The sequence below is a fragment of the Excalfactoria chinensis genome, chromosome 6 (genome assembly GCF_039878825.1).
Source record: "Excalfactoria chinensis isolate bCotChi1 chromosome 6, bCotChi1.hap2, whole genome shotgun sequence".
Lineage (NCBI taxonomy): Eukaryota > Metazoa > Chordata > Aves > Galliformes > Phasianidae > Excalfactoria > Excalfactoria chinensis.
Window position 1 is genome coordinate 14081902 of NC_092830.1, and position 23508 is coordinate 14105409.

At 40.0% G+C, this 23508-nt stretch overlaps 1 protein-coding gene across 3 annotated transcripts in view; it reads right to left on the reverse strand.

Moving 5' to 3' along the window:
• The window catches only part of HERC4 (HECT and RLD domain containing E3 ubiquitin protein ligase 4), a 30985-nt gene extending 20066 nt beyond the window's left edge, over window positions 1-10919 (reverse strand). The window contains exons 1-7 of one of the 3 annotated variants that reach the window (XM_072340145.1): window positions 10766-10919; window positions 9822-9977; window positions 8339-8625; window positions 5813-5972; window positions 4761-4837; window positions 2766-2987; window positions 1325-1416 (exon numbers count right to left, since the gene is read on the reverse strand). In XM_072340145.1, coding sequence (XP_072196246.1) covers window positions 1325-1416; window positions 2766-2987; window positions 4761-4837; window positions 5813-5972; window positions 8339-8564 — 777 coding nt within the window. In that variant the 5' untranslated portion in view covers window positions 8565-8625; window positions 9822-9977; window positions 10766-10919. Of the gene's footprint in view, window positions 1-1324; window positions 1417-2765; window positions 2988-4760; window positions 4838-5812; window positions 5973-8338; window positions 8626-9821; window positions 9978-10765 lie in introns of those variants that run through there. The other 2 variants (XM_072340147.1, XM_072340146.1) reach the window with 2 other exon arrangements.
• Window positions 10920-23508: the final 12589 nt, after the last annotated feature.

Genomic DNA, 23508 nt, shown 5'->3' on the forward strand with positions numbered 1-23508 from the left:
TTAGAAACTGTTTTCTTTACATTCTGTATCTCCGTAACCTTACATGATACAGAAATATCAATTTTAGAAATGCAAAGTTGCCACATCTTCCCTAGTCAGAAGAAGAGAACATTTTATATCAAAATGCCTTTGTGAATGGTTTATTTTTCCTTTCACTGCAGAAGCATCAGCTTATGTGAAGTATAAACGGTATGGCCACACTTAGACCACATTCTTCCGAATTTCATTTGTTGCAGAGCAAAAATTGAAACACACCCACCAAGAAGCAAACATTCTCCAAAAGTAAATACTGATCTTTTCCTTCAAAAATAAAACATTTTAAATAGTTAATTCAAAATTTCCAACACCTCTGGCAACATTCTGAATACAGACTCGGAAAATAAATGCTTTGTCACTTGTCCAAATCTTCATCGGTCAGAATTCTCTACTGATGCCAGTCCAAAATATTCCGTTTATAAATTGGCACACTTTATCTAAATGCTGAAATTGAATTCAAGTATCAGAACACAGACAGGAAGGGACAGGAGTCATGCACTTAGAAGATGTGTGTGTGCTACTTTACCCACCACAAAATAAGGCTACTTATCACTTGATGCTTGAAATGCATTATCCATCACTAAGATGAGACAAATCTCTAACGTTTCATGTCTCTCTCCGTAAAGTTCCCAAACCTCAAACACACACAACACTCCAAATTTAGTTTAGCCAAGTTATACATACAGCAGCTTGGCACATCTAAGTGCTCTGGTTTGATTCCTACAGCTCTGCATGAACAGAATACAAGCTTTTTTATTTATTTTTTGACCCCCACTCGTCCCTCATCACCACCCTCCAAACTGCCCTTGAAATCAATGGCCAATTTCCCACAGACCCTCACACTAAAATATTTTCTAGAGGATTATGTACGTTTCCAATTTCTTAAGTACTTCAGTAGCAAAATGCAATTCAAACCACATACTGCCAGCTACCTGGGCAAGGAGTTTAAGCACAATATTAACCTGATCTGATCAGCAATCAAAGCAACAATGCTAGAGGTGTTACGTTCCAAAAACGGCTAATCTCTTTAGCATACACTAATGTAAATACCTGCAACACATACTGCCTCATCAGAAATGCTCTGTTTTGTATGCTCACCTTTACCATGTCTGACAAGATTTTAAAACTTCAGAAAGATTTTGTGCATTTTTTCTCCAATTATTTAACCATTCTTCCGGTGCTTCCTCAGGAAGAAGTGATGAAGAAGTTTTGTTGTTTCCTACTCAGGTAGCGTTTTCTCTTTAAAATATTGAAAATGAAAGCAAAAGTATATTTTTAAATGTTGTACCTTTGTAAGGGCAGCTGTATGATCTTCTCCACAACATATATGAACAACCTTCTGAGTTCTCAGTGACTTCAGCAGGGTAGGAACATACCTGTCTGAGAGGTTTAATACAGCAATGGATTGCTTATTTTGAAAACAAAAATCAGAGAGCAAATAATTTCACCCATTCTTTTTTACTCAGTTTCAAACAAACAAGCATTTTAAATTTGTTGTCAGGATACAATCACTGTGGCTGAGCCTACACATTTTGAGGCGGTAACATCACTACAGAAAAAAAACAGAATTACTATACTGAGTTACTTTGTAGCAAATATGTTCATTTTTGCATGGCTGACCATACGCTAATATATAAATAATGATATACAGAGCAGTGCATCAAGCCCATCATTAACCATGACAACAGAAAAGAGATGACATGTTTTGAGTAGTTCATGTGTTTCACTCTTTTGATAGTATTGAACTACGACTGATACGTAATGGAGTACTTCAAATGACTGACAGTACAGAGGTACAACTAACTGCCTTCCAGGGTGGCAACAGATCAACTTAATCACTGAGCTGCACAAAGTAATGTTTCTAAATGTTAGTAGTAGTGTCTATAAAGTTGTCAGGTACACAGAGATGTCTGGAAAAAGACCCTATCATCCAAACATAAGCAAAAGTAGATTTTACTGAGGAATTTATATAAAAAAAGTTGTCATCGATTTTGCAGAGTGTGTGGAAGTAAGCAAACTCTCCCACAAGAAATCTGATTTCATCATAAATTACAGCAAGTCTGGGTACATTTCTTATTATACAAGTGTAGCCACATTTAAAGCATCAATTCAAATAGACCACTTAATTACGATGTATTTTTCTGATTTTAGAGGGTATTATGAACAAGGGACCAGTGAAAGAACATCAAATCACAAAACGAGCTATAGATTCTATAGCTAACTGTATTCTGAGGGAACCTGACAGCATATACACCCTGTACCCTAATAGCATACATGCAATAGAACTGAGACAGGTTAGACAAAAATTGGCTTCTAACTGCATTCTGAAGTTGTTAATGAGCATCACCACCCTAGTAGAGGAAATTTTGGGAACGGTTAACTGAAAAATTACAAACTGCTCAGCGCATGTGGCCTGAGAAAGGACAATATCCACATAAACGTAATAAACAAGGAAGACAGAAAAATCTACTCACAGGGAGAAAACACAATCCAAGCAGACTAGAACCTCAATATTATGCTGCCAGGATTTTCACTACAGAATAGCCATTGGAGGAAGAAAAATAAAAGCAAAACTGTCTTCCTTATGTAATCTTGCACAACATTGGCACCATCAAAGCGTACTCAACAAAGGTTTGTTTTGTCCACTTCTATTTTAGGAATACTGGAATCTTCACATTCACAAACCAGGACTTTAAGCATGATGCTTTACAGTAGTGATGACTACTTACCATTATCATCATTAAGACCCAGCTGTCCAAATTTGTTGCGTCCCCATCCAAAGATGGCTCCAGAAAGAGTTAATACAAAACTGTGAGCTCCTCCTGCTGCAATCTGTGCAAAAGGGATTCCCAGCAGAGATTTAATCACTTGTGGGGAGTTCTGTTTTTTATACTCATAACCTAAGCCCAGCTGGCCATATTTATTCTGTCCCCAGGAAAATACTTCACTTCCTGTTCAAATAAAAAAAAAGAAATACAATCAATACAATTTAATTATCTAAGATTCATTTACTTCAAGAAAAACTAAAAGCTTTCTGACAGTTACTCTCAAATATTTTTCAGTTAGAAAACACATGCAAATCACTGAACACTTTTGAAGCAAAGCGTTCTCTTGTTCTACCCAAATATTTAAATTGGAAATGTTTTCCAGCCCTCAGTGCTATTCTCAATACTACAGTTTCAGTAGCATCAGATAAATGGTGCTTGGTTATCGTGAACCAAGATGCTCCTCCATGGAGAGTTCCATCACTGCACAGACTTGCATGCAGAGAACTCATCAAAGCTGCAAGCTAGACATGCAGAGGTTTCCAATTTCCAATCATAAGCCTCATTTACGTTTTTATATGGTAGCAAACTTATCTTTCCACATACAACGATTTTAAAGTATTGCATTAAATACATAACTGATGAAGAATAAAGTAATTTGGTGCCTTAGAGTTAAAAATACATAATTTTATTTTCAAGAAACACACATCAGAGAGCTATTGATGCATCTATCATCTCCAAATGAGAATATTTTAATTAACAACCAATGTTCATTATCATTAGGATGAACAACTAATAACGAAGAGATGGTACACCTTAGCTAACAGCCTAGTTTTCTAATAGTAACACTACCAATGTCCCTTCTATTTCCATTTTTTTCCAACAAAGTGTTTATCAAGATACCAAACATTCAGGTCTCTCTCTTGAAAAGCAGGTCACTTACACTGTATTTAAAATAAATTTATATATGTATAATTTTAAATATATTATAAAGACATGCACACAAATATTTATATATTTTTAAACATATTTTAGATATATAAAATTAACCCTTTGTCTGAGTTTTGTATCTCAGAATACATATCCTCAAAACAAAGAAATGTTGCTAGATTATACAGAGCACTGCAGCCAGAATGGCACTGAAATCAATACAAGGCCATGAAAAATCACACAGAACCAAAGCACATGTCAACATAAATTAATGTACACTTTAAAAGATCAGCATACAATTAATACCCCTCCTCTCCTCAGTTTATGCAGTTGGTATTTTAACTACACAAAACAGAAACACTGTCAAATACTACCATCTTTTACTAATCTGTTCTCTTCCCCCCCCAACACATGCATTTCCACACTGAAAATTAACTCTGTCCAGTAGCCACTTGTTTCGGAGTTTTTGGACACAACTCTCATTTGCCACAATAAAAACAAACACAACGTAAATTTAAGTTCAGGTTTGTCTTTATTGACAGATATATTTAATAGACTTGTGGTGCTGTGACACAAGTGAGGCCAACTAAGTATGTTCACAGTCCCAGAAAAGCATTGAGAAAACGTTTAACTATTCAAAATGTGGGTTATCATAGAAAATTAAATATTAACTGTGGAATCACCAACAAAACTGACACTATGCAACAGAACAGCAGATGAGGAATTAAGTACCTCTGAGCTACAATAACTGGAATTTGCAGGCTAAAACAAAAAACTAGCAACAAAGAATGCTAACAAGGTGAAAATGAAATGGGATAAGAAAAAGGAATGAAAAAATGATTAATTAAAAAAGGAAAAACATGAAATCAAGATGATAAAAAAAGCATGAGACAAAAAAGAAACAATAATAAACACTACCTCAGTTTACACATTTGTTGTTAAAATTTAAGTCTAAATGAAATGGAACATTGAAAACCTTAGAGCTACCAGGTAGGAAACTGTATAAAACTCCAGAAGAATCTTGCTTACCTTTTGAGAGTGCAAGCGAGTGGTAATAACCACAAGCAACTTGCACAATTTGTATCTCTGATAAGCTTTTAATATTTCTATTGGGGTAAGAAAACAGAGAAGGAATTAAGCTACTAGACTGTGGTATGAAATAACAAGTCACATTAAAGGATAAAATAATCAAGTGCATCCTATTTACTGCAATAATATATATGAAACTAACTTAAATACTCTAAAAGCTATTCAGTAACATCATAAGTTAAAGCCTCTCCTTTGCCAACACCTTCAGTGATTGGTACTGTCTTATTTTCAAGTTAATCAATTCAATAAAAAGCCAAATGGAAGATCAGGGAGGCGTATGTACTTCAGAGATGCTAGGAAGGAGATGTCATAGCTGAGTGCAAGCAATGAATTAAGGAAGCAAGATGAGACTCTCCCTTCATAGTTTACAAAATAAAAGAAGTTTTACAATGTATTACTCTTATTTAAATCAATATTAACTGTAAAGGCTGAACAACGTTCTAAAATTTGAATTTTTTTTTTTAAACTCTAACATTAACTTCAACATTGCTTACAGAGCCAGTAGGCATCACACTATTATCAAGAAGCATCATTAAGCTACAGTAAATCTAGCGTGCTTCCATTTCAGTGAGAGAAATGGGAACTCCTGGAATGCCTTGGGACTTGCAAATTTGATACAGAAATAAATAACCTTTAAATTAGTTATTCCTATCTTTCACACTTAACACAAGTCACAAATAGTCACAGCCAAGTCAAGAATTACTTGCGTTCTAAAGAATTGTTACTTGGGTTTTCATCTAGGTTGAAAAATCACACACTACTTTTCCAGTGTAACTTCCACACTTAGCAGATTACAATTTATAAACTAAGCAAACCCACTGCGTGCTTCTCACCTAAACTGACCTTTTGAGAAAGGAAATAGACTGAGGCACGCACAGCTGAAGTACACCCTGTAATGAGTGCTTTTAATTATAACAGAACAGCTCGACCAGTGTGATTTAAGTAAACTTTTTCAAAGAAGATAACTTTACTATGTACTTATTGTTTTTGACCTGGGCACTCTGATGCATTCCTCTGTTCCAGGCAAGCCAAGCTGTCCATCAGTAGCCAGACCCCAAGCATATACCTGACCCTTGTCATTTAATGCAAGAGTGTGGGCTTCTCCACATGATACAGCTACAATATTTTGGGCATCCAAGGCACCAACGTGCTCTAAGAAAACAAGAAAAGAAGTCAGTAATAAAATAAAATCAAGTAATAAAATAAACTTGATAACAATTCTCAAGTTAATGCTATCTACAACAGTTACAGTCATTCTCTCCTAGATGTCCACAGAAATGACTCCTAAGTAAGCCTAGAATTCTGCCAAAATATCCTTACCTTAGAATTACAAACATGCTATTCTAGGAGAAGTTAAATTTGTCACTCAAACAAGGGCTCTTGGAATCAACCTGGCACAGTCACATACAAAACTAAAAAACAAAATCTGCAGCATTTGTGCAATGTCTTCTTTTAACCTTGCTAGCTGAGAATGAGTAACAAAATCCTCTGTCAAATGACTACACGTGTAAACTTTATGTAAGGGGGAAAACACCTCATCACAGCAAGTTAAATTCACCTATTCATTATTAGTAAAAAGGTGCTGCCAGACTAGGCAGTGCCAATTAAAGACTGAAGCTACTGATTTTGCAACTAGCTGCACAACGTTCTCTTCATAAAGCAAAGTACTGTAGAAACAGATCTAAAGTTTAACTTTCCTAGACACACAATGCAACCTATGAAAAGCAAACACTAAAGTCCCTGTGATTTTTTCCAGTATGCTGTTCCCTCCTTGAAATTCTCAGGCCCAGATTTCAAATGTGTGAATTCTACTACTGATTAAGAATCACAACAAAAACACCCGTGTATTATCAATGTAATACATAAACAGTCCAGTGCAGCCTAATTCGGTTCCAAAACGGTAATTAATGGTATCTGCAACACGACAGACACTCAGCTTACAAAATAAAATTCAAAAAGGCAGCAAACAGTTGTTCATACTGCTAACAGCTGTGTTATTCAAATGGTTGCCAGCCCAGTTTAGTTCATTAGGGTCTCTACAGCTCTGCTAGTACAAGAGGTAATGTTCATGCTTTCTACTTCAGGCAACACCATGTCCATTAGGGCAGACCACCGCCACTAGCTGCTAACCTGGCCAGCCTGACTTTGCCTAACATGGTTTAAGAATCACTCATAGAATCTTTGTGACAAGTAGAGCTCTGAGAAAAGCAATGAGGTAAGAGAGCTAAACAGCACCACTGGTGACAGTGGTAGCAAAGACAAGCAGTCAGTGACAAAAGTATCTCTGTCCAGAAGAAACACCTAGAAGTGCACGTACCCATTTGTAAAGATACTGAGCCTCTATAGAATGCTCAGTTATCTCATTATATTTTTAAGGATTAAGGCAATTCCAGCATCACTTTCAAAGCGTAATAAGTATTGAGAATGATTCTGACAAGTTGAGTTTCTGTTCCTATTCACAAAACAGAGTTTATCAGTTTTAACACTTGTTTACTGTTTCCCAATTGAAGTCCAAATTAGTCCTAAGTTACACATCAACTACATGAAAAATCTTTATTTGGCATCAAATTCAAAACTCTGAACAACGAATGACTAAAATATTGCGTAATAGAGAGGTACTAACTTTCTTGCTTCCATATGAACAGTTTGCATCAGTTATTGTGCCAAGTAACTTGCAAAACTGCTATCACAGCTATTAGAATAAATTCTTACTAAGGCTTTTCTGTTTGCTTACGAGATGCTTATTACAGAAGCACTGTCAGATGCACTGTTCCATCTCTCTCAGTAGCATGCAGATATGACTCACACGCACAGCTCTGAGGGGAGCCCATGTGCACACTCCTCTGCAGTCCCTACAAGATGTTTACCCAGTTCTGCTATAGAACTGCATGGTGAGAACCAGAAACACGTAGGACCATAGCAAAACAGAAAAAGCCCCTCTAAGTCTTACACTGCATCCTTTTGGTTCTTCTAAATTCTATTCCTCTAATAATTTATGTGCACAGAAGTTTTTCATCTGTTTTTAGTTTTTAAGAAAAGAAGAATTAAATCACACTGCTTTAATCAGACATGCTCCACACAGCACACTGCAGTATTAAAAACACACAACGTGCTTCTCAACTGCAGTATGCCAAATATTCATTTCCAGCATGTTCCAGTAGCCAAACCCATCCATATGGACAACGCTAATCCGTGTTTTGAAGAAGGTCATCTCCCCTTGGGATTACAATCAGTCAGTGAGTCTTCCAAAGCCTCAGGTAGAACGATTCCACACTGAAAACAAACAGTTGTTCTGTCTAGCTGAACAGCAGGCAAAAATACGGAGGCACAGCCATGCAATCCAAACAAAGGGATGTTTTCTTCAGTTAAAGAGACAACCGATCTTGGAAGAACTACTGTGCCTACAATTCAGCACACACACAAGCACTGACAGCCTTGGGCTTGATGTAGCATTGCCAAGAGAAAAAAAACACATTCGAATACAGGTATGCTCTGCAATTCATTTCTTCTAAACTTACCGGGTCTTTTCCTGGCTTTCTCATGCCCTAGTTGTCCCAGGTCATTGCATCCACATGTATACACAGTCCCATCATCCAGGACAAAAACAGTGTGTCTTAGTCCACACCCCACATCTCTGATCCTTTTATTTAAGAAAAAGTCACTTTTTCTGGGTTCTAAAACAATCTCTTCATCAATTCCACCCAATCCAAGTTGTCCGAATGATGCATTTCCCCAGCACAACATTTTTATGTTCTTGATTGCTGATCTTCCAGCTTCACTTTTCTAGAATTTTCTTTATGTGTAGCTGTTCAAGAAAAGGAAAATGGGCAGCTTTTCAGTACTGTCCCTTAAGTTTGTCACTGCCTAAATAGCACGTAATCCACAAGTATACACAAGTAATACACAATATTTGTATCAACTGCAGTAAGATCCTTTACTGCCCACTTCAAATTTCAGTTTCAAAATAAGCAGGTTCTGGGACTTATCAAAGTTTATTTCAAAAATGTAAATATTATCCCCTATGGAAGTTCTATAATTCCTTATTCTAAACTATTCAAACTACAGTCACTGCCGCTTCCTTCTAGGCAGTGGAGGTGACCTCAAACATCTTCCAAGGTACTTCTAAGTACAGGCTACTTTATTACCACAGGGAGCTGCCTGGTTCCAGAAAGCTCTCTGCATGGCTTTGGAAAGATCCCCAAAACAACACTTGACTCACAGCTTGAAAAAAAAAACACCAAAACAACAAAACTGGTCAGCTCCATCAATCCAGTGACACAATGTAAGGAGTAAAACACGTCAATCATTGTACTTAAACGACTGTGAGTCAACTGAACTTACAGTGCTAAAGAATAAAAAGCTCAAACAGAAGTCCCAGTTACGCACTAAAATTAACACAGGCCGCAGCTTCATGGTTACTTCTGCAGTAGCAGGAGGCCACACATACAAACTCATTCACACCAGCTCTCATCGCTAGCATGACTAGGTTGCAAGTACCTGTTTTTGTGCTGACAGATTTTGTGCCTCTCTGGACAAGATACAAAATGACTCCTATATTTTCAGTATATTAGATGAAGACCTCAGAAGGACTTTTTCACTATTGCTATACTTCCACAACATCAGTTTCCCCCATATTCAGAGCAATTTAGGAGTCAGTGCAACACAATGTAAAATCACTTTAAGTTTTCATCATAAGTAGGAAAAAGGTACCAGCAGCATGACCCAGAATACAGCGCACAACCAATGCACTCAAACATACATTCTGCAGGGTCACGTATGTATTACTTCAATGTAAACCTGCTTAGAGAAGCCAGACATCAGCTTACATCAGAGTGTTAAGTAAACCAATGGCACAACTCCTGGCAGCATAACGGGGTTAACTACTTCTCTTTACAAAAGTCAATGCAGAGCAATCAAAAATGCCTCTTTTTACAATCTCACAAGAACAAAAACAAGCAAACAAAACCCAAGCAAACAGCTTAAAATACATTGTGCTTTTACCTATCTCAGGAGGTGACGCATGATCAAATATTTCCCTAGCTATATCCTACCACGTTCAGAAGGGGACACCGAGTAGGAAAAGTCTTCGGTTAAGATATAGCCATGCAACAGCAACTTTCACATGTCCGTAAGAGTGACTGCAGCGCAAGCTTCAACCTGCAACAGAAGTGAAGAAAAGATGCACGGCTGCAGCGCTTCAAGGCTTCCACAGGAAAGATTTACCTTCAGTCGGGAAAAAATAACATTCCTGCTCTCTATTCGAGCAGCTACGTACATCCACAGCTGACTCGTTTGTTTACTGGAAGAGCCAGAACCAAACCAGCGCTGTACTTTAACCTCACTCCCGGCAGCGCTGCTTCCCTGGCTGCGGGCACCGCTCGTGTTGTCAGCCGCGGGGTTCTACTACGCGTGACGTCAAAGCCCGACACACGTTGCCACCGAACAGACAGCGAGGGAAAGGCACCGCTCGTTCTCCGCCGGCAGCAGCCGAGCAGCGGGGCACAGAAGGGTCTGGATGTTTCCCGCACGCTCGGGCGCCCTACGCAGCTCCGTCGGACGCGGGCACCGGCGTTCGGCCGCTTCTCGGGCGGTAGCGCGTTCCCGTCCGCCCCGTTACCCCGCGAGGGAAACGGCCCTAACGGCTCCGCTCCCGAGCACGGCGCGGCAGCCCGCCCGGCAGCGGCCCTCCGAGAGCGACCACGCCGCGGGAGAGGCGGCGGCGGACCGGGGCCTCCGCCCGCTGCGGCGGGGCCTCGCCCGGCTCCTCGGGCAGCCCCTACCAGCCCCCGGCGTCGCACAGCTGCCCCGGCCCGGCCCCGCAGCCGCCTCCCACCCACCGGCCCCGCCGCGCGGCCCCGGCCGCTTTCCCCGCGGCTGAAGGGCGGCTCCTCAGAGCGGCAGCCCCGGCTCCGGGCAGCGGCACGTCACAACACGGCGGAACTCACCAACGACCGAACGGGGCTCCGAGCTCCAGCTCCCTGTTCTTCGCGAGGCCGCGTTCCGCGGCTCCCGGCCCGACCGCCTCGGGCTCCCACCGACCACCGCGAGGGTGTGAACGGCCCCGGCGCGGAGCGCTGACAGGGCCCGACCGGCGCTGCTGCGCAAGCGCGGGATCCGCGGGCGGGGCCGCGGCGCGTCCGCTCTACCGCCCCCTCTTACCCGGCCGCGCGCTCAGGGGCGGCGGCGCTGCGTGACGTCACCGGGCCGCCGCGCGGAGGGGCGTTTAACGGCCGCGCCCGGCAGCGCCGCGGTGCTGTGCCGGTTCGGTGCTGTGCCGGGTTCGGTGCTGTGCCGGTTCGGTGCTGTGCCGGGTTCGGTGCCGTGCCGGTTCGGTGCTGTGCCGGGTTCGGTGCCGTGCCGGTTCGGTGCTGTGCCGGGTTCGGTGCCGTGCCGGGTTCGGTGCCGCCACCAGCAGTATCAGCGAGGAGCTCGTGGCCGCGTCCGATCCGCTTCCTGACAGCAGGAAGCCGTGCAGATGGATGAGCGACGGGATGAGGCTGGGGCGGTCTGGGGGCGGGATGCTCGGCACGCTGCTGTTGGCGCCGTCGAGTGCCGGGCGCGGGCGGTGCTTGTGGCGGGGGATCCCGGCGAGGAGGCGAGGCCGTGGGTTGGGTTCGGCGTGCTCGGTTCCTTACATCCGAGACGTGCGTGCGGTCCGCTGGCTCTTTCACGGGAGCTGCGTTTCACGAATAGAAACGAACGCAGTTCTCTGAGTTGTGCGTTCAGTGTCCGAGCTCCTCTCGGCTTCGCGTTGGAACACTTGTTTGCACTGAACACGTATCTCCGGTGAAGCAGCACAATAGCAGTTAGCACACGAGGCAGCTTGCTTAGCCTATTTTTCTTCCCGAGTGCACGCAGGCCGCAAAGTTACCGGCACGAGATGCTCCGCAGCGACAGGTTTCCCGAGGGATGGGCCAGGAGGGCGGCAGGTTTAGTGTTGCTTTGCTCTCTAACAGACAGCATTAGTAACAATGTAAGCAGATGGGATGTCTTGGCCCAACCATTACGTATCGCTTCATCTGAACAAGCAAGGCTCTGCAGGACTGCTGAGGACGCGTGGCTCTAATTGTGTCGCTGAAGATCCAAAGCAAAAAGGTTCTATTCTTACAAAATAGGAACGTCAGCTACGCAGCTAAGTGATGCAGCGCTTTGCAGCATGGCAAATACACGGCTGTCTTGCTTGAAGGAGGGATGCAAGTGATTTGCCTCTGTCCATTTTGCATACAGAAATGGAAAGTTAGCAGCAGCTGCCATACATAGCAAGTAGAGGATGACGTTTTATTCATTACCTTCTACGCTTCCTTCTCTTTTATGTAGGAGACCAGCAGGACAGTAACTGAGTAATTGCACTGTGGAGTAGACTTTAAATGTTAGCAGTCATTGTGCAATGTGCCCTCTGACCAGCATGTGGGGATGTGTCCACGTGCTTGAAGGTAACGGTAATATTCTCTGTGCAATTTTTACATAGAAAAGTATTTTTATTTAACTGGCCTAACAAATTAGAAACGTATAAAGCACGAAGCAGCATAGGATGTTATCCAGCACATCTCACCTCCCTTGTAATATACATTTTATTTAAAAGAATTAGTTTTGTATTACTGCAGAATCAGTAAATAAAGCGTGCCTCAAAATAAAGTACAAATGTATTTTGATTCCACTTACTACCTAGCTTGAGAACTTCTCTGTCGCATGACCCTCATCCTTCCCATCTTAGTGCCCTGAGAAAGCTCCTTCCTTTGTGAGACTGAAGACGCAGAAGCAGTGGGCGAAAGGGAGTGCGGGATCACTGTTTGTACCCCATGCACTCAGTGCAACCAGTTCAGCATCCATCAAATGGCCATGCTGTTGTTCTGCTGCAGCAGCACAGAGTACCATGTGTTCCCATGGGTGACCATGCTTGCATCTCAGCGTTCTCAAGATCCTTGAAAAAACAGTATTTTGCAGTGATGCAAAATCCAGTGAATACAGAAACGTGAATAACTTTGACTTCGGGAAAGTGATTTACTTCTCATAAATGCTTCATCACAGCGGGCTGGCTATGTTGCAGTCTTACTGATGGTCATAACAAGTAGGCCACTCTGCCATTATTAAAATAGTAGTGCTTGGTTACTGCCTGCTGATTGCTGTCAGCACAATTGGTTTTTCAATTTGTATTCCAGTTGAACGCCTATTTAGATAGCACAGAAGTGAAACAAAATCATACAGAATGCTACCTGGCTTCATTGTTAGCACATTCAGTCTGCATTCAGTAGCGCATACCTTGTGCTCTAATACTGAAAAATGTTGTTCAGTTGTTCACTTGTGATGCTGCTGTGTTATGGAGTAAAACTCTCTGAATAGCGAATGCAGGGATGGATTCTCTTCCCTCTGCCTCCATTTTCTCCCAGCAGCAGTCAGTACATACACTTTGTAAACATTAATTCCTCATTTCAACCTCCTTCCCCTTTTTTAATCCTTTGATGTGTCACAGAGAACAGAAAATAGAAATGTGTGTCCAGAACAGCTGATAACATGAAATTAGAGGTGTCAGCTTTTTGCAGTGAGAAATTGCTAACCTTTGTGACAAGCCTTTGTTTAGTAGTGTGTTCTTGATTAAGACAAAGGAAAAGCTTTAGGAAGGAAATGGCATTACAAACAAGGCAGTGACAAACCTCTTCATGGTATTCCAGTTTTTCTGTTTTATCCTTACATTTTTCACAATGTCAGTATTGGATGTTAGTGAATTAATGACTGTTCCTATGCTCCGCTGCTTTACAGCTGAGCACATGGTGGTTCTCAGCCTGCCCACCCTGCACATTGTAGTGATTCTTGCTAGCTCGTATGTAAATGTGCTTATCAGTAAGACCAATTATTTGGTAACTGATGGCAAAATAGTGGGGGAAAAAAAGAATTTTCTGGCACGTTTCTGAATGTTAAGTCACCACATAGATACTAAATCTAAAAGATTGCAAGCTCTTTGTCTAACCTGAGGCATGTAATTAAGGGAGCTGTTAATGAGAAGCAAGGGAGTCATACCTCCAAGTAGATAAGAACAAAAGGCCTATCCTTCATGCCTGCAGGCTACAAAATGAAGCTAAAATAACAAAAAGAATGCTACTCACAGGGTGACAGATGTACAGAAAATGGAAAAGCAGTGAAGGACAACCATGGATGCTGGACAGTAAGACCACAATGAAGGGAACCTGACCTTTGCAAGAGGTATGCAGTTCTTGTGCTCACAAACTTCTGAGTGTATCCAATATCCCCAAGCCCACACAAAGAACAGCTGAGACTCGGAGCAACTACTCAGTTTCCTTGGCAGCATGGCAAAAGCCACAGAAGTGCCTGATCATCTGCAGGCTGGGGCTCAAGATGCTGAATATTTTCAAGCATCCCACACAGAGAGGGTTAGGAGTGCAGCCCCTCCTGCATGTGACACATTCTCCTCCTATTGCTGTGATGTTTCGTCCGATTACATTAAATTTCCTAGTATGTAACAACAATAGAACAGCTGGCTACATACTGAATAAACACCAGGAAACTTCCATTTCACCTTTTGTTTGGTTTTTTGTTTGTTCGTTTGTTGAAGTTGGATGCTGACACACCAGTTCCCATGTCATTAAACTGCACTTTTGGTCAGGCTGAAATACTGAACTTTGATTTTTAAGGTGAACTCCTCCAAAAGTACAAGATAATATTTTAGCCAGTTCAGCCTTGCAGAGACCAATTTGAAGACACACTGAACCTCAGCTTACAAAATAGCAGCTCCAAGTGGTGCCACATGTAGCTGATTCTGACATGACACTGTGTCTTTGCAGGGCAGGATGATGAAGCACCCTAAAATTAGCCGTCTTACTATTTCGTAAAGAGCAAGCAGAAAGGTAGCAGGCTGCACTGAGGAGAACAAAGAGGCATGGGAGAGGACCAGAACTGAGGCTCACGCACAGACAGGTCCCACCATTTCATGGTGAGAACACTTGGCTTCTTTGCAAATTTCCATCTCGCTCTGCTTAGTGTAATTTCTTATCCTGAGCACAGGGTGACCTTATTGGGAAAGAAGAAAGGCAATTGTGCAAATGGTGGGGGGGATTTGTTCTCTTAGTGGGCTTGGGAAACAGTAGAGAGGAAAACTACTGGTGAAAACAACTGTGATGATCTATTTTCTTTTTCTTTCTTTTTTTTTGGGGGGGGGGGGGGGTGGGGAAGTTCTCTTTCCACCCCATTTCTTGGGCTTTGCAAAGAGTAAGATTTGAGAGAAATAAACTAAAAGGCAGTGGGAAGATGGGCATGGATGTGTTTGGGTATAAGAGTAAAGGAAAAGGTCCTGGAACAACATGAAATTTGCAAATGAGGGGAAAAAGAAAAGAAACTGTAAGGAAACATTTGAATACCAGAGGGCACAATAGGCAAAATAACTAATGGATGTTAGAGCTGATTGCTGGGAGAGAAGAAAGAAAGCATGATTCCCTAGGAAGCAAAGGACTCAGTCACCAGTTCTGTGCGATAGTCTGTGTGGCTCTGTGCCTACATGAGTGTCAGGACCTGCTTTTTTCTCTATTGCTACGGTAGGACACTGTGGAAAAGTAGATGGGAATGAAATAATTGACTCTGAGACATAAAATCTGACCAGACCTGCTTCTGCTGATAGTTCTCTCTCACAAAATATGGGACTTTTCTGTGACAGAGGTATTTCTGTTTGGTAAAGATGGTTAGACAGCACTGTTTGCAGCTTTCATAGTTTGATTTAGGATGAGACTAATGATTTCATGGGTATTACTGAAACCCAGAGGGACATGATACTTGAAGATCTATTTTGGTGCAGTTAGCAAACGATATTTGGTACAGGATGGACTGTGCCATTGGTATCAACTTCAGTATAAGAGATCTCTGTTCAAAAATGTATTAAATATTCACTGTGGATGAAGACTCTTGGATAGGTGGAAAATTAGATTTTTCTTGCTCAGGTTATTAAGGGCCTCCAGAGAAATGATATGTGAGCAGACTGAGACTGGAGTGCTTGGAAGAACATAACTCTTTATTTCCTATAATATAAGTCTCAATATTAGCATTGGAATAGAAGATTCCAAAAATGTTGATATGATTTTGGAGAGAGAAGCACAGTAAGCTACACAAGATCAGCAATCAAATCCTCATAACTATGTGAAAAAACAGAATTATTACTGCTTCCCAGTGCACAGTTCGCAGGCAGAAAAATTTAATGACTCCTCATGCTACTGGAGACTTTGCATCCCAATAACTAACAAGCTACCATTTAGAAGAGGAAAACTGCCACAATGTTTTGTTTCTATTTAACAACACTGGAGTTGTGCAAGATGCTGACAATTTTGCTGCTGATTTTTTAATGAGCGATTTAGAGACTTATCCCCAGAAAATCATGGGATAATGTTTTTAGAAGACTGTTTCTTTGTTTGTTTGGTACGCCAGCACAGGAAAAATGGCTTCAGTTTAAAACTTCAAGCTCGTAAGTGGAGGCCAAAGCAGCTATATATCAGTTTCAAGCAGAAATAGTAGAGCAGCCACCTGTGCCAAACCTCCATTGCATATAGCTGGCATTTTTTTCTTGGATAAGGAGGGTGGTATCAGTGACTCATCACCCTTGTCTGACTGACGAAGGCTTTCTTGTTATTAATGTCAGCAAGCTACTAGGGCACCACTAATTATGATCACTGATCCCAAAGAGAAATGATCAGTTGAGGGGTACTGCATTATCCCCACTTTACACAGACATATTTACTTATTTCCATAAAAGAATGATACACAGCTATTTCCATCTTCTAGGCAGGGCTCTAGAGCAGCAAAATGACCCTTAAACACACATAGATATCAATCTGAGAGTAATCACTGCAGTTTCAAGAGAAATTGTTTCTGAGACTCCCTTAGGAAAAGGCACAGCATTTCCACACCATCAAACTGAGACACAACAGCTTCTGTACACCCCATGACCCAGTGGAGACATCCAAAACTGTACAGATTGCCAGCATGAAACTCCAGTTTCATCACAAAACACTTCCACAACATTTTTTATCTTGTAAATTTGTAAAGCTTTTAGCTTCTAGATTTGCAAAGCTTTTAGCTTGCAAACAGGTACTAAATACTGTGACCAATGTGACAAAACTTTTGCAAATACAAGCAATTCAGCACAAAGAATAATGCATGTTGATAAGCTTGCAGCAATTTCAGCCAGGTAAACACTCTTCAACAAACAACAGAAATTTACAAATTAAATTCCTCTCAATGCAACAATATATATATATATATACATATATTTCATTTTTCCTTCATTAATCTAATGCCTATTTGGCCTGTTTGAAAGTGGTTGCTTTGTAATAAATGGTATAAAGAAATCACTTTTCCTAGGAAGCAAGTGACATATGATCTTAATATTTTTCCCAGCCTCTTGTCCAAGCTTGAGCCCCTAAATAGCTCCTCACCATTATAAATCTGCTTGGGTTATCTTCTGAGTTTATAATAACCATAAGCATTAAAATAGTTTGTTTATAACTCTAATAATCCCCACCGGCTTTCCTGCAGAATTATAATAGACATGAACCTAGAAGTATTTTGTTTATGACCAGTACAACTAGTCATAATTTCCAGTGAGTTATAACAGCAAAGATCAAGATCAAGTTCAAGATTGCAGTATCTGCTCATGTTCAGGGCAAACTGATGGCTGATGCTTAGTTTGGAATATTTAACAGGAATATATAAAATTCCAAAGTTTTCACTGTTACATTTGTTCCTATGTACCATTAGTATGACAGCTGATTTTAGCTGGACACAGAACTCACTATTTGCCCCAGTAACAATAAAGCAGATACTGTTTTTATATTAACTTTCCCAATGTTTTCTAACAAAACCACAGGCTAGAAGAAATATCGTTTGACAAAATTTTACATTTACATATTTTAAACTGAAATCTCAATTATGAGGAGTATCCATGTTTCCATTCCTTCTGTGCAGAGCAGTCAGAAAACTTGAATGTATTTCTCACAAACTCTGTCCATGACAGTACGATACCAGGAGTCCCTCCTTGCTGCTCTAGACATCGCTTAAACTTCTCTTTCCACTCAAACACCTTAAATCCTATTCAACAGCTCAATACACAAGAAGAAGGAATAGTTTTCATGTAAGATACCCATGGGTGTATCTGAAGTAAGTTTTCAAAGTGAGTAATTTGATTTTCAGAAAATAGTTAAGATTCAAAGATTTAAATGACTGCCTCCGAGCCTCTAAATGTCAAAATCTTGGCAAATATCAAGTTACATAAACACCACCAATGAGAATACACAACAACACAGGTAATCCTTTAGTATATGTTTTAAACTATTTTATGATAACGTAGGCTTTGTCTCCGTATCCTGTCTTTGAATTTGCAAACTAGTACATATTTCTCCACAAAATCTATGTTCTCCAGACTTAACATTAAGCACATACTTTAAAAGCACTGTGTTTAATATTTTGTTCAAATACCAAATTTCCACGTTCCCACACCATTAATTAAGCATACCATAAAAGTATTTTTTGTGCTTTAAAAGGCTTTTACTAATTAGATTAAATGAAAAACACTCACCATAATATTTGCATTTTCTTTCTCATTGTCAGTTTGGAGTTCTCCAACATTCTTCCTTTTCTAAAACAAAAGAAAGTAAGACATTTTTTTAAGAAAGCATACTCAAATCCATGATAGACAGAAAGAAAATCCCTTTTTATAACCTGTGTGATAGCACATGGCATTGCTACATGTCACAGAGGTGGCCAAAACCTGGCTTGTAATACACATGGTTTATTAGACTAACATGTATTTTCAGTCCTGCGGTATGTCTTTTGACTCCTTCTACTGGGTAAATTGATATTGGGACTGTTTGGAGTTCTGGAGACTAGCACAAGAAATAGGAAAGGTATTTTCCCTCTATTGCTCTTCCTCTCAAGCTTTGTCCTGCTCTTCAGACAATGTCTTATGAAAAGATCACAGTTGGCACAGGTAACAGTTTTCACAGTCAGCCTGTATGGACTGAACAGTCAGCACCTCATGCTGTTGTTTTACTTCAGTAATTTCCTGGGTCATGATCCTTAGTTTGGTAAGTGAGCTTACATTACCCGAGTATCACTCGTTCTTTAGCTAGACAGAGTGATGCGGATCCTGCTGGTGTTCAATATGCTGGTCCTATCAAATGACTATCAAACGAGTTCTCATATCTGCCCATTCTGAAAGTTTGTTTGTGATGTGAAATAAATAAATAAATAAATAAAAAATAAAAAATCAACATTTTGTAAAATTAATTCTGTCATTAATACCGAATCCTAAGGAAAAACTTCTTGAAGTTCCACTAGCATCTGTGGATGTGATTTTTGCAATGCATCTTCATGCAAATGGTCACAAATTATATCATAATGGCAGTGAGTTTAAAATTACAATGAAGAAAGCAACATTTAAAGTGGGAAGATGACTCAGTGGCCTGGGGAAAGGAGTTCCAGACAGATGAGGCAGCATAAGGGCAAGAGTGCCAGAATAACTGGGAGGGGCAGGTAAATTGATCTCAAGTGAGTATAATAAGGTGACACACCAAAGTGCTGGTAAAATATTAACTATTTCTGCTAGCAGTCACCCAATGAGATTCAGAGCTTGGGAATTCTAACCTAGGTATGTTTTCATTAAAAAATATACTGCTTTAATAGGAAAGAGGAAAAGCCTTAGAACTTCTACGGAAGTTGTTTCTTTCCCTTGTCTATGCAGTCAGACTGTAGGGCAGTGTCACAGCCCGTAAATGGTACACAAGGGATCAAGTAATAGCATTCATCCCACTAGCCACAACAAGGCAATACCATGCCCCTAACCCCACACACCACTACTGCCATGCTTTTCTACTGCCACCATGTGTCTAGATCGCAGCTTCCATGTGAAATGTGGATAAGGTATCTCTCCCCAGCTGTAGAACTTTAGACAGGAGTGTTTGGCAGTTCATTCTGTCACACCATTCTAGTACACTATAGAAAGTCTTTCCATTAAGTTTGTTTCAGAAATATTTTAGCAAAATGTCATTAAAAAAAAGAGTCTTCCTGCTATCTGATTTCTGCTTATCAAGCTCTTTGCTTCAGTTAGTTCCTCTAGCCACGTCACTGCTCAGTCATGATGCTGTCCTCCAAACTGATCAACTCCGACCTACCTAGCTGCCATAAACTGCCATAAACATTGCTGATACGTTACTGAAACTCTCATCTGAGTGTGTTTGGGAAATAAGGCATCTCTGGAAATTACTTTTAAGATCTAGACCATCTAGAGCGCCCTCTCCTGAATCTCTTCTAGCAATGAGTACTTAGCTAGCTTACCAAGTTACTGAATGCTTCATCCTACTAAGCGTTTGCCTAGAGCTATTTTCTCTGTAGGTCTGCTGTCTGTCACAGGTGCCAAAGCCTCTAGTGTTCACCAGACATACATTCAGGTTTGAGTTCCTCTAAAATTCTGAAGGACTTGATCTGCACTACCATTAGGCTGAACTGCCTCTGCTTCCTACATGTCCCTTTTGTAGATAATTTGCTTTAGGCCTCAGGGCCTCTAACATAAAACAAAGGAATACATTGGAAAGCCATTCTACCTACTAAACATGAGTGTTTTTTTCTTATTACCATGCAACTCACATTAATAGGTTTCCATAAATAATAGCAGAACTTACTTGGCTCTTTTTTGTTAGAAGCATTTATAGTTAGACTCTTAGTGAAGCCTCTCAGTACTTTAAGGAAGTTTGGAATTTGTTTGTAAGAGCCCTGGATGAAATTGTGTGCTATGCCATTTAAGTGATAAGAATAAAGACTGCACTGTAAACTGTTATTTGACAAAAGCATTATTGGAAATGTGGTTACAAATACACCTCAGCAGACTGACTCTTAATCCAATTTTAAAAATACAGTCCGTAATGCATTGTTGTGCTAATCTTAACCCAAAGTCAAAAGGCATTCATGTGTATGACCCTGCCACCAGACAACATTACGCAGTTAACAAAGGCAGACACTGTAGATGTCATGTCTGCTTAATTTCAACCATAGAAATAGCTGCAATGGAAATTATTTAAAATTATTCACAGCACAAAGGGAGAAAAAGACCAAATACTCAAAATAGGAAGTTTACATCCTTCACTTTAGTTAACCATCCCATATTTCCTCTTCCTTCAGACTCAGATAACAAAATATCTCCACTGTTTTTATCAGTTCTAGTGACAGTCTGTTCAGTTGGTATTTAACATGGCTATAAACAACCTTATTTGGACTTTGGGATATTTATGTTATAGATAAAGGTAAAGAAGCTAATGGAAACAGATAGATCTGTAGCTAATGTCTAAACATGTTTTATCTGAAGATCAGATTAGACAAGCCACAAAAAGGAGAGACAAAACTCAGACAAGAACAGCAAAAGTGAAAACAGTGTTTGGCTTAGTGCCTTCTCTTACATACAATCTGAAGAAGACAAATCCAGACCATTGTTGTGTCAGATACACAAGATCTGGCAAACCTGCACTTGCACCAGACTTGAGCTAGGAGAGAGCCATGGTAGGAATGCAAATCTTACGAAGCACATTTTTGCCCCAAGTTAGCAGAAGACAGCAGACAGCTATTGTCAGATACCCTTCTCTGGTTTGTTTTGGACTAGACATGCCTTGCAATCAGGACAGCAAAACCTTATAGTGTCAGAATAAATCCTATAGTCTATGAAGATGCTGGGAGTATCACACTGGCTGTAAATCTCACACCTTTCAGTTGAGCTGGTATTTTTTTGGCATCTATGTCAAATCAAGCTTCTTCATGTTTTGCTTGCCCAAAGAAAGTCATGAATTGGACTGCATACCCCTTTGATATTTTTTTATCATACTTTCAGCAACTAAATCCAATTTCTGGGTTTTAAATTTTAATCCACTGACGTCTGATCTGTTTTTCTATTGATTACTAGGCACAGCCTCACCTAAGTCATTGCATTTTGTAGACAAGAGTCCTCATCTTTCAGATTAAGGAATACAAGTGCTCATAGAATATTGTTGAGACATCCTGACTTAAAAATGGAAATTCCTTTACAAAAGGAAGAATGTGGGAGAGCTCAGTAAAATATTAACTACACAGGAAGCAGTAAAATATGAACAGTTTTATCTCACTTTTTGTGTAAGTTATTTTAAAGTCTAATATTATAAAAGGGAGTGTTGTACAAAAGACAGTAGAGCACAAGAAAGAAAAAACAGTTTGAACTATAGACTTAGTGCGCTTTTGTTTTTGAGGCAGAGAATCCAAGTTAAAGAGACACTTTCAAAATTGTGTCCAAGTGTTGCTTTCTATGAAAAAGGTATATTACAAACCCTTTTTACAATCAACACCCATAATGTAAATTATTTCTTGCTGGGGATTATCTCTATTATTTTCTTTATTGTTCTGAGGACTATCTCTATTATTTTCTGGAAATACTGATAACATCTTTCAGCTGTACCATTTCTACTGTATCAAAGCAAAATAATTTTTATTTATGTACTCATTCTGAAGAGAAAGAGATGAAGGAATGTTTCATTGTTTTTATTTGAGCCTTCTGCACAAAGGAACTACCATTTCTTTCATCATTCCGATATGTCTCAACTTCTAAAATTAGAATCTGAATTGGAATCGCACAGTACCTGGCAGGCTTATGCTAAGATATGCACTGCATAATGATATGAATAGGAAATATCCAACCAATATTGTTTAACACAAGGTTTGCAAGTCACTAATGAGTTTTCTTCCTCTAGGTACCTAGGTACCTTTCAGTAGCCATGGTTGATTTTTGTACAATTCACAGCAAGAATACTGTATTACTGGGCAAGCATAAAAACATACACAGCATATAGCACAAGAAAAGATGCTGCCCTTTCATATTTCCATTCATTACCCTTTCTGTGCTTAGCAAGCATCTTATTATCCACTATCAGATATGCCAAATGGCATCGTAGCACACTTTATGCACAAACACTCAATGCTGTTTGTCTTTTAACTTCTAAAATGTACCCACAACATTCTCTTGGTTGTTTTTGTACCAAAAAAGATGCATTTTAAAACCTCTGTGGAAACAGGATTCCAATTCAATGCTGTTTCATTAGTGTCTGGTTGGGAAAAGTAGATTGTTTCTGGTTTACTTTAAAGGAATTGTGAGAAATCTTATCAAACCACCATTAGCTCACATGCTAGATGTGAAGGAGTTTATACAATTTTAGGTAGATATAATATAGTCTTTATAGGAATAAAAACAGAAATAGGTAAAGTATTTAATTTGTAAGATAGCTGTATAAGCACTGTCTCCCTGCTCCGTATAATTGAATGTCACACATTCATGGGCAGTTTTCTGCACAGCCTTTTGCCGTATCAAATACCGAGTATTTACCATGCTTCACTCAGAAAAATACACAATAAAGCTGTGGGTTAAATGTGTTTTTTTGGTCTTTTCTCAAAACATTTTGTTATGTATGAAAATGGAAAACAAAAGTACAATATCATAGTTCCTTTTGAATGTCTTTTCTTTTGTAGACTGAGCTTTAATAAAGTGCATTTGAAACCTAAATTGTATCTACAGGCAGTAAGTATTTTATTTTAAAAAGCATATATTTTGTTCATCTAAATCAACAGCAAGTTGATGTTGTGTTGTATACAACCTTTATCTGCCTAACGGCAAGAATCAGTGTTAGAA